The sequence below is a fragment of the Temnothorax longispinosus genome, chromosome 2 (genome assembly GCF_030848805.1).
Source record: "Temnothorax longispinosus isolate EJ_2023e chromosome 2, Tlon_JGU_v1, whole genome shotgun sequence".
Taxonomy (NCBI): Eukaryota; Metazoa; Arthropoda; class Insecta; order Hymenoptera; family Formicidae; genus Temnothorax; species Temnothorax longispinosus.
This window is the reverse complement of record NC_092359.1, coordinates 1540294-1552732: the sequence shown is the minus strand read 5'-3', so window position 1 is coordinate 1552732 and position 12439 is coordinate 1540294. Positions and strand designations below refer to the sequence as shown.

The 12439-nt window shown below is 33.6% G+C and overlaps 2 protein-coding genes across 4 annotated transcripts in view; one reads left to right on the top strand and one right to left on the bottom strand.

Moving 5' to 3' along the window:
* The window catches only part of LOC139808472 (RING-box protein 2-like), a 46151-nt gene that overhangs the window by 13115 nt on the left and 20597 nt on the right, over positions 1–12439 (top strand). The window lies entirely within an intron of this gene.
* The window catches only part of LOC139808466 (facilitated trehalose transporter Tret1), a 33091-nt gene that overhangs the window by 10999 nt on the left and 9653 nt on the right, over positions 1–12439 (bottom strand). For 2 of the 3 annotated variants that reach the window (XM_071770494.1, XM_071770492.1), the window contains exon 2: positions 1355–1798. In XM_071770494.1, coding sequence (XP_071626595.1) covers positions 1355–1798 — 444 coding nt within the window. Of the gene's footprint in view, positions 1–1354; positions 1799–8909; positions 8956–12439 lie in introns of all 3 variants that reach the window. The other variant, XM_071770493.1, reaches the window with a different exon arrangement.

Genomic DNA, 12439 nt, shown 5'->3' with positions numbered 1-12439 from the left:
GATGCCTCGAGATCCGATTATAACTAAAGAATCGTTATTACAACGTTTAATTTTGCATCTTTCTTTTATATATGAATCTTGTTTCATCTATTTTTAATAACGTGTATAGTTCACGTAAATGGAAATAAATTTGTGTTTCGCATAATACGAAAATAACAACTGAGAAATTCTGGTGACGCCCATGATGCCATCGTCCATGAATGTCAATGACTATCGCAAGGAAAGTGTAATGTTAGCGTTATTCAAGGCTGCAATATATGTTTCAGGGTTGCGTCTGCTCTCCGTTTGTCTTCTCTTGTTCTCGTACAATTGTCGATCATTTCGATCACGTAACAGACAGCGCGAATTGATTAACTTGTACGCATATATTACAATAGAGCAAAATGTTTAATGCAAAAACGTTTTAATTCGCGTATCCATATTTTACTAGTTTTACTACAACAGGAATTATTTCGGCTTTATACAAACATTTTTGAAAAAATGCTTTTGTTTACGTTTACGAATATAAAAATTCAATATAAACAAAAACAGATATATAAAGAGAAAGTATATATAGATGATGAAATAATTTTTATACAGAGAAGTAACTTTCATAGAGATGTGTGAGTTTATCATTTTTAATTTATTACAATTATGCTTTTCATACGAAGAATACTATAATTTCTATAGATGCCATCCTATAACATTACAAAATTCGCGTGAATGAAGGGTAACGCATCGATGTGGCTTCTGACGGACCGCACGTGTGGTCATACTACTGTAGGCCGCGTCCTTAAATCTAGCAGTTTATTCTCGAGAGCGCGACTCTCAACAATAAAGAAGGAAAAAAATTCTCAGTCAGTAAACGTAATCCACGATAATTTGATGTATTGTATTCTATCTGCAACTTAACCGCATTCTAACCACACTAGACGACTTGTGAAATAAGTATTTGTAAAAAATATGCTCGTCTGCATATAGGCAACGTTGATATTATGCGCAAGAAACACGTGCGAAGTTTCTTCATAAATATTTGTAAATATTACTTGTGAGATAACTATTGATAATAATCGTTTTAAAAATGAAATAATTCACAATTTTTTATCAATGAAGTTGTTCAATTGACAATGTTGATAATGTTCTGCCTTGCCGATTAAAATTCATATTTCAAAACGGAACTTATAGCATTTTCAGAATAAGTAGTGCCATATCATCTGATTTAGCCGCTATTCCTTAACTTTATTTTTATTAATTTAGTAATAAAGGGAAATATCTCTTTTTGCACATTTTTAAATATAAATGATGTTAAATTGCTCGAAAAATTTAAAGGTAAATCCCATATATATATCCGTGAAAAAAATTTACGGAAACTCACCTGAGCGGCAAACCGCAGCCAGGACGGCTTAGGTTCCTTCTGGAATTGCGAGGACGGCAGTCGGGTGGGTTCCTGCGGGTCCTTCGGCAATTTCACGTCCTCGGGATCCATGAGGATACTTAGACTTTCCTCGCTCGGTAGTAGTGGATCTAGCTGCTTGTAATCGACGTCTTGGTCTTTGTTGAGCGGATCGTAGATCCGCGACTTGGTTAGGGCCTTCTGATGATTGTTCCTCAAGTTTTCGGCATAGTAACGGTTGGATTTTTTGCCAGTGTTGCCGGAGAAGTACTTCTTCTCGGTGATGAGGGCGGTCTGGCTGTTGAAGGGACTGGTGTTCGTCACGAGGGTGGCGTTCGACGAACAGTCTAGGTTGGACCCAGAACTGGTCGGCGAAGAGCCGATGACCGGGGATACCCTCGGGTATTTTGCCAAAACGCTGCGCTCCTGAAATGCAGAATTATAAATCGTTTTAACGATATATCGGATGAATTCTACATTTTTAAAATCGCGACGAGATGGATGGATACTATATATCAAAGTGATCGTTCAAACGAAAGAAAATATTAATATACGTGGACAGAATTTTTCTCAAACGAAAGTGCAGCAATAGAACTTTAGGCAGGATATAAAATTTACCACCGTTTTTGTTGTATTGCGAAAAAACAATTTTAGCGACAGAGTCGTTATTGATCGCAAAATGCAAGACTTTCCTATTTATTTTCTAAATCTTAACACATAAGATATTTTAGAAATCTTTTATAAGAATGGATAAAAGTGTATATACAAGTTGAAACCGGAGATAACCGCAAAAGAGGAACTGGACATTACCAGACCTCTACTGCTACTCTTCGCGATAAAGTTCTACGCGTGGTAAACAGATTACATTAATAAATTCAGAACCATAAATTCAGAACATTGTGCATAATTTTAAAAATAATAAAAAAAGATTAGAATAATCGCCCGTTTCAGCTCGATGAAAAAGAGTTCTTTTCGTGCTTCTGAGAAGTTTCGTTTTTCACGACACATTTACTTATTTAACACAGAAATCACTTTTGAAAATTTTTAAAATCATGGATTACTTTTACGAGAAGATGTTAACAGACGTGAAATCCGCGTGAACGATAGAACGTATCCACGGATGAACCGTACACTAAGAAGAAATCACCGGATGTATAATGATAAAAAGATAATTGAAAATTGTCAGAAAGATGCGAAGAGCAAATAAAACGAACAAAATCGCGTTACCAATCGCCGAAGAACGACCGTTCGTTTATTCGCTTAGCAGTTCACTCAAAGGGATGAAACATCAAAGCTGGACTATTTATACTGTTTTGAAGAATCGCTTTATCAAGAATCGCGGTGAAAATACGCTAGTAGAGAGGGAATTGAATCATACAAGGGGAGAAAAAAAGTAGAGGGCGAATAACGTCTGGACAGGCAAACAGAGCGAGCGAGAACGAGAATGAAAAGAAGAAAAAAGTGTGATTATTGAACGAACCAATGATGAAAAGCCAGCGGCAGAGAACCGAGCAATGATGTTGCCCGGTCGGAGATTAGATGACATTTTTACCCCTGACTGATAACCCATGAACTCCACTACTAACAACGAGTGCGTAGCTTTCGCGAATGTTTCTTTATTTCGTGTTGACGCAAAGCGTTACGTGATAAAAAGATTGTCCAATTCGATTCTATAGCCAAAATCTCGTAATTACCACATTTCCGGAATAACTAGAACTTTGCTGTAACAAACAGTCGGGGATCCTGTCGAGAACTGTCGACCCCGAAAATGAGTATAAATGAATTAATTCAATATTTTTGACATGTTCTATCTTATTTATCTTTCGTTTTTATATTCTTGTCTCTTTTCAATGATATGTTTATACGAAAATCACCTTCAATTCAGATAAAAGTAAACAATGGCGAAGTAACTACATGAATTTTTAATATCCAACAGTAGCCAAGTCATATTTGTGAAGGCAATTTGAATCTAGCATTTAAGCAATTCTGATGAGAAGACAGGCGTTAAGGTTTTTGAGATTTGAGAGGTACAGTAATTCCGATTCTGGATGATAATATTATTTGAGCAGAGTCATTTTAAATTTCAGATTTCATGATTTCTCAATTAAATATAAATCGAATTTTTTATTACTTTCGTAAATTGTCAATAAAATTTAATTATCGATTTTTCATCCGATATGGCAATATAATACTGTATTTGATGGATCCTTAATTCATGAAAATACTTACGTCAATTAAAATCATTTATGAAATAAGTTTAATATATTTTTAAAGAAATCACACGCAAAAAATTACATTGCAGGTATTCTCTGCACGGTCTATATGCATCTTAAAAATATAAATACTTGATTATGATATAAAAATCAATTTTTTGCCATGTTTTTTTTGCAATCTCCTTTTTGTTATTTCTACATTTATAATTGTATTCGTGTTAAGAGTAAAGGAGTACGTTCACTCACAAGTCGATTATAATCACAGGTCTTTCTTATCTTTCATCGGAATTTCAATATGTAATTTCTAATAAGATATCGCTTTAGGATGTTCTATATCGGCGATGTGACACTGAGAATAGATCGCATTGGTGCGATATTGTTAAGTAGACACCTGATTTATGCCCTTTGATTGAAAAGAAGGCGTTATTAAATTTTACGGCGTTCTTCTTGAAGGCTGAACGTTAAAGTGGAACATTGCGTCGTACGAAATATAAAAGTTGTCACAGGCTAGCCCATCCAACAAAACATGGATCGTCCTTTGTGTGGACGTGTGATATGATGTTTCACATTACATTGGCATCATAACTATTGTGTCGAAAAATCATCTGTTTATCCCGCGGTCATCACGTGCCTCTTACATGCGAGGTAAAGTTCACACATATATACGATATGAACTATGACGTCTCGGAAGAAAACCGGGCGTTTGACGTAAATTTATGTCAACTTATTCTTTGGAGTTCGATTCTGGTGTGCGCTTGTACACAAAGAAATTCTACGTTCTCTTATCGATTTGCGGAAAATTGTGTGCGGGTCACATGTCGCCTGTAATTACGTAGGATCGATAATTTGCGATACCACATTCTTCATAATATTTTTTAAAGAATCGATACAATCTCGCGACGAATACATAGAGTCCCTGATACAAAACTATCGCAGTCCCAAATTGTTATTTTTTTAGTGAGAGATGTTTTTAGCGTTAAAATTTTAATCTAAAATATGATTTAAATTAAAACATTACTCTTCTAGTGATCCATATGATGATGTTTTTTTCGTTAAGAAAAGATAATTATCTTAAATAGAATTCCAAAACTATACCATAAATCTGGAATCTAGGTTGCGTAATCAGTTATTACGTTAGAACACTATATCAAGTTTAATGAAGTGTTCCTGACCTTCGGCGCGGAATCAGGGTTCTCTATATAATTCAATTGACTATTAGATCGTTCTTGTTTTATAGGACTTTTGTTATTATAAAGCATGAAAATAAATATATTAAAACTTCTACTCTTATTCGGATTTCTCATTTTTTGGTTTGAAGGTTATTAGTATCATAACAGCAATAATGAATTATATGAACAATTTAGTTTACTAAGAAAAATATTAGATAACCGAATGTTATTAAATCTATTAAATTCTACGATAAATCTTAGATGGCAATCAAACACAATCATACTTTGTTATCTAATAAACATATCCATATCCACTATATTCACAGTTAACATAGACATTTCTAAATAATAAGCTTAAGAATAAATATAATGAATTACTAATGAAGAACATAACGAGAGAAAATAAACAATTTGATGCATTTTATACTGTGAAATAAGATGCTAACGTATTGAAGAATTATCCACATAAGTTATAAAATCGCGTACGAAAGAATTTGCTGGCCATATTTGAGAAACAAAATTACAAATTAATAAGACTTGATCCCGAAGTAAATTCTGTGAAATTAAATCTCCCTATACTAAGATCTAATCGTTACATTTATTAGCTGCGGAAAAATTGCGAGGAATCTCGTTAATCAAAAAGAAATGGAAAAACGATCTTGGACTTTATACATGATTAACAACATTCGATCTGTCTTTCAAAGACGAAAGTAGTTTACTAAGGACAGTAATAATATATATCACTCATTTGCTGTAACAATAACATAACATAAAAATTGTGATTTTTCAGCAGACACGATTTAAAGTTTTGAATTATTATAACTTTCTGTGAGAATTTTAAAATATCGTATTGACATGTCACTCTTTTTGCAAGTTTTACGGTGTTCTCACTACAACGACAAAATGACAACTATGATAAGACTGAGATAAGACAGTATTGCAACCTACATAAGTAATTTACTAAATGACAATAGCACACTGTTCCCTTAGCACAACTGTTCCCTCGGGTGAGTTCGTGAAGATTAAGCATTGTCGATTTAACTGTAAATAGTACATATAACCACCTTTTCCCTATATGAATAATTCAAAAAAGGCGATTTTTTAGTTATATCATTGTTGCAGCAAATGAGCGATATGTGACTTTTCCGAGGATATGTTTCAATGTCCCATGCATTCGCGCGCAATTTCCGATATGGTCGATCGATTAAATTTACTACGGCACGGTCACTCGACTTTGACGACTGTTGACCAAGGGATAATTCCATCGTGAACCGCTTCCGTGTCAAATATTAACTAAGATTTCTTCACGTAATTGTGATTTCACCAAACGTAATACAGGCCTTTGAACTAATTGATATTTCTTAAAAAATGTTATGTCTTTTATAAATTTGCGTTTTGCTTAAAGAGAATTAAATAAACGAATTTTTCCTTTGTCTGTATTAAAATCAAAGCATCATTACGAAATTATTTAACGTTATTAATTAAATATTGATCAATTAAACATTTGCATATGCCAAAATGTTTATAAATGCTTATAAATTTTATTTATTTATATTTCCAGATTTAATAAATTTTGCAAAAGACTTTGTGTAATGCTATCGTGATTTTATTTTTTCTAAAGACGAGTCCAAAGAATCTCCGTTTTTTTTCTGGAAAAACGTTAATAAACAAGGGCTATGATTTGTTGATATTTACATATCACTCGAGGAGAGTGTCATTTTATTTGGATTTGCTATCGTACTCTTGGGAAATAAAAACTTAGGGGAAGATTATAAGACGCGAACTTATAATATTGAATGTAGGTTAATTAAATGTAATCATTTTACATCGATTATCTTATCTCAGTTGTTCTCTCCAATAGTTTTTTAAAAATAAAATGAAAAGCACACAAAAGATATGAAAATAAAAGATATAAGATAAAAGAAATTTATGTCAAACGATGATATGTCAACATTTTTACGGACAAAAAAGTTAGATAATACTTGCACTTTGTATAGCGCGTACCCTCGCATTTGATTCTTAACAAATCCCCTCTTCTGCCGACCAATCAGAAAAAATATGTTTCGTTCCGACTACATAACTATATCATGTAATCTTCGTCACGCGATCAAACGCTAATCAGCTTTACAAACTAGAGGGAACGTTTCGCAAAGTGAAGTATATGTTGTTACGTCATAGCCCTCATACGCAGTTCGTATATAATTCAGCATCAAGTGATTACAGAAATCAATATTTGCTATATTCTACTTGGATTTGAAACATCGGGAACAGCAACAACATGCATAACTCAATTTCGCTATATTTGATCGATTATATATCGAGTGTTCGATAATACATGTTGCAAACTTCGTCTATGGCGTCTTTGGTTAATTGATTTCTATTTTGCAAAGAATTAATTATCCGCCGAAGTGCATTAGTCATATAGACTATGAATTTTTTTCTTTCTTTTTACTATAAGATGCTTTACGAGTGTCTCGTAATTCTCGCTTCTTTTAAAACGCCTTGTACATGAACATGCATTTATCACACTCAGTTTTCATTCAACTTCCATACGTGATTGCTAATTAAAGGTTTTAAATTAAATTAATGCAGTATAACAAAAAATGGCTCCATCGAAATAATTAAAATTAAAAGGATTTGTCTTATCGATGTTATATATATTAACGTGCCATTTGATGCAGTTGATGGAAAATCATTCAACACAAATGTAAGAATAATGTTATTAAAGAATCTAAAGGGCAATCCCATCTTTGAAACTTTCTCTGTAGACGCCCTTTGAAGGTTGCGTTATTCGAATGTTCGTCTTGGATGTTCTCCCTCAAGTCAACGATTTCTGGACGATAACGGCAAAAAATTTTCCGGGTAACCTTGAATGCGAGTCTTCAATTACGTTACGCAAGGCTTTGGCCGATATAGCTCTCGGAATGAGATCGCTGATTTCTTCTAAATCAGTCGCACAGCCCACGCGAAATATTTTTAGTGCTTCCCAACATGAAGTCTTTCGTATAAGCGATGCTATTTCTGTATCTTATGAACGTCTGCCAAAGTGATACGTTTTGGTCCGAGTGGATGCTTCGTCATTTTGTTCGCGGTGTAAGAATGTGCATTTCTCTTTGCGCTACCAATGTCGGTGTGACGCTTTTGCAACACTATTTCATATCGTATCCAACAATATTAGAGTCGATCAGAATATATAATTATGGTAATAACATGTTGATTATGATAACAATATCTGTATGGTAGAACAATACTTTTCGAAGTACATATAATAATAATTATAAAGTTATTTTATCACGTTTTCTCATCTTAAAATCATTAAAAGTTAGATAATAATTTACTAATTGGTTATATTTTATCATTTCTGGATCGAGAATCCAAGATTGATCAGAAATTAATATTGAACAATTTTTTGAAATTGAAACTTTTGTATGAAACAATTTGCAAAAATACATATAAAGTTAATCAAAACATATATATTTAAATTTTCTTATTGTGGCAGTATCGATTCTCGATTTCGCGCGAAGCTCGTAATTCATCTTCATCGTTTTTATGCTTCTCTCGTTGGCGCGACTTATAGTTAAGTAACACTGGCAAATAAAAGATGTTTCGATCCGGCAATGTTCTCTTAAAATAGTTCGTTGAAGAAAGTACATAGAAGGAAAACGAATGCAGCGAGCAATAAGAATCAGAGACATTCAACGCGCCGCGCGGACGAGATCTTTTATTTTCGTTTGTCGTGAATTCCTTCGTCATCATCTGCATTTATATCGAAATGCACTCCAATTGACATTAATACTGGACTGAAACAGCATTTAACTAATTGACTTGGATGTTAAACAAGTCTTAAGATACTTATTCTATCAAATAGTATCGATTGTCTATCTTTAGCTGCATTCCAATATTCACTGTCAGTACTGAAAATCTCTATTTTTCTATATTTTACGTCACGTATACTATAGATTTTCAGTACTGACAGTCGCTCACAGTAAACATCGGAATCCGCAGTTTATTTCTGTCATATAAATTAGAAATCTCCTCGTTCGCGCGACGCGTGTGACTACGAGTGGCTTCCCTTGCCCTTTCGCAGTGAGCTCGTCACTCTCTATGGGTTTGAAAAGGGTGTTTTTGGATATTTTAGAGCAATAGTGGACGTACCGGCGGCGTGGACACTTGCGTGGGTTGTTGCTGATGCATTTTAGCGCTGCGTCCATGAGACAATTAACGTGAAGATAAGTCGACTGCATTTCTCACGTCGTCTTGATCGAAATATATTATTTCACACAAGGCGGGAATGGCGGAGTGAGAAGAATTAGTAGCATGATAGTGACGATAGTGCATCGCGGTATCTCGGTAGTCGCTCATGATTTATGGCGCATGTTGTCGGGAGACGTGCAAATCCTATTATTATTTCCTGTTTGCGAATACATAGAAGTGCACGTAAAGTTGTGGCGCACGTGAAATCGTAGTGCGATTCATCTGTGCCGCCGAGAGTGTCCCGCGTGTAAGGCAACCTAAACGAGTGTATTTTCAAACATCGGGAGTAGAAGACGTGAAAGAAAATGTCGCGTGGAAAATTCTGTATTCATGTTGCGTGTCTTAAATGCCAAAACATCTGCAGACGTAAGATGCTTTTTTTACGTGCAATATATTCTCTACATCGCGGAATGAAAGTGCATTAGAATGCAGGTCGATGGATTTGACAATATGAGGTATCGTTCCAGGGATTGTTTTTCTCTCATTCTCTCTCTCCCTTCCATTTGATTTTCAAATATAATTAGCTTGTGACTGCCGTGTTATTACAGACTTTTCTTATACATTTGTATATTTAGCCTCGCAGATAAACGAAGTTTGCTTACCTCCCGAATACTCCGGAACATTCAGAGAAGAAAAGGCAATGAATTGTTCGTTTGGAAATTTCAAGCTCGACATCTAAATCTTTCTGATTGTTAAATGGATCCTCATTATCATCATTGTTCCTCAGTGATATTATTGCTATTTCTATCATTGCAGAAAATTACAGTGTCGCAATAAGTTATGTTAATTTTTCAATACCCCCAATGTGTCCTCATGTAAGTTATAATTTTAATTTATGCGTATGTATCGAATGGCGATCTTGTCCTGGAAGTACTAATTTACGTTCCGATTTTATCGAGCAGTATTTCATTATTCGTGTTATTCCCTTACTAATAGTATTGATATATCAGGGTTAGCCCCTTTTGTGCGCAGAGCAGCAACCCGCCTTACATTCGAGTACAACGTTTAACACGCTCGATTCGTACTGATAAATCGACAGGAAAAAGTAGACACGATATCGAACATGCTTGTTGTAACGCCAAGTCGGTAATGCATCCATCGAATTTTATCGACTGGCTATCGATTGTTGTTTTGAAGCAATGCCTAATTAAGTCGAATGTCTAATTACGTATCGAGTCTTGTTGCGCGATGCTTTCAGTACCTAGCAGCAACGAATTCATGAAGATTTATTATGCAGCAAATCTAGCATATTAAATAATTATCGCATTTCTTTTTTACCCATATTTAATTTCAATTATTCAAATGAAAAAGAATGCACGTTAATTCGAAATAAAGTTAATTTGTGAAAGAAAAAGGATTACACCAATTTCAGGTGTAATTATTTAAATATCTACGGCTGAATGTAAAATAAATATAATTACGACAAATTGTGATCTGCTACCTGAAATCTCCATTGAAAAGAATTCGTCGATCGTTTATCATTCGTTTCCATTTTGAGCAAAGGATAGTTTTAGATAATTAAAATCTCGAAGACATCTCAATAGGTTTATTCTCCAAAATAATGTATGAACATCATACTTCCTGCATTCACTCGATCCTTCAATCCTGAATTGGCCTGTAAAGAGTGCATCGGACTTTCGATGACACTCGACTCGAATAATTCTTTTTTCTGTTTTTCAAGTGGACGAATATATCTGTATGCGACACCATATATCTATCTATATACATTTTATTATTTACGACGGAATATCTGCAGGTTTTCCGGTCGTCCTTGATATTTCAGACGTATTGACGCGTAGTTACGGTAGATCGCGAAGCAATCGCGAATTTAAATTTGCCTGTGCTTTAACGCTATCTTAATTCTTGACTACCTTGAGAGCCGGAGTATCGGTCGATAGCATAATATATGCGGGAATTAGATACAACATGTTTGAAAGACGATAACGCTCTATACCTGGCTCTGTCTGTCGATTTGCACATCGCGCAACGTGAAAACGCGGGAGCGGGATCCGAGCAGTTTCGAGAGTTAATGATAAAAGTCGGATTTTCATCAAATGGTTTTATTGATGCTTTCTATCAACATTACAAATGTGTATGAGATGAAAGAAATGAAAGAGACTCGGAAAGAGTATCGATACTTTTATTAGACAATATATTTTCTATTCAGGAAAACAATACTTTCAATACATTGCTATTGAATACTGTTACATTGATTTTTAAATTCAATTAATGGAAATTCATAAGATATGAATATAGTGAGTAACATAATTTTTAATATTTTTTAATTTTTAAACTCATTTTTACGTTCATAAAAAACAATTTGTGAATAAATAAATAAAATTTCTTGATGCTAATTCAGGAATATTATTGTATTCCATTCGTTGTCAGTTAAATAAAACGTAAGAAATTAAATTACACAAAATGTATTACATTTTTACTTATTATCGTTAGATAGATACAAATGTCAAAAGCATTACGTAAGAAATGGAAAACTTCAAGAATGTGGCTTTTGAAAATATTTCTTGATTTGTTCTTGTTTTCTTACGTTTATTTTATCGATACTTCTTTTCCGACACAAGCGCACTATGAATACGTTCTTCCGATAAGTCAGGTATCGATATTTTTCGTTCGATATCCTGATCCTGAGGTAGATAAGCACTGAGCCATCCAGGTGATCTATGAACAACAACGATAGATTATTCAATCCCAACAGAGAGTTCGAGATCTTTCTGATGAATGATGATTGTTCTGCGGAATATCAATGTTGGTGCCGCTACAACAAGAACAGATCTGGGCAATTATTATTTACAGCACGAAATAAAAAAACAATGTTTTGAACTTTACCATTTTAATTATGAAAGTAATGTAAAAGTATAAAATCATACATACAATTAAAAAAGTAAATTACATATATATATATACATACATACATACATATAATGTACATTTATGCATATATATAAAACAATTACTTTGATTTTACATACTATCGATGAATTTCTTCAAAAGCAATTACAATTATTATATTATTATACTATTGTCACTATATTAATAACAAATTTTTATTTAAGTTTCTAATTACTTGACTTACTAATAATTTTTCCTTTAACCAAAAAATTAATTAAGAAATTATTTGGCAATAGATCGATTGAAATGCAAAAAGGGATTATTTAATCAAAAATCAAACGTATAATCGAATGTATATCAATTTCAATACACGCAATCACACTCATCAAATAAGATTAAATTTATTTATCTAAATAGCCAATAGATAATTTTATTTACGTAAAGCCCATTGATCAGTTCGATCAATAGATTTGATTAGATTCGATTTAACTTAATTATTTCATTAGAACATTCCTCGAAAATAAATCGCAATTTAATTTAGCAAGGCCCGCGTTATCTTTCTTGGTGAAATGCGACGACTCACG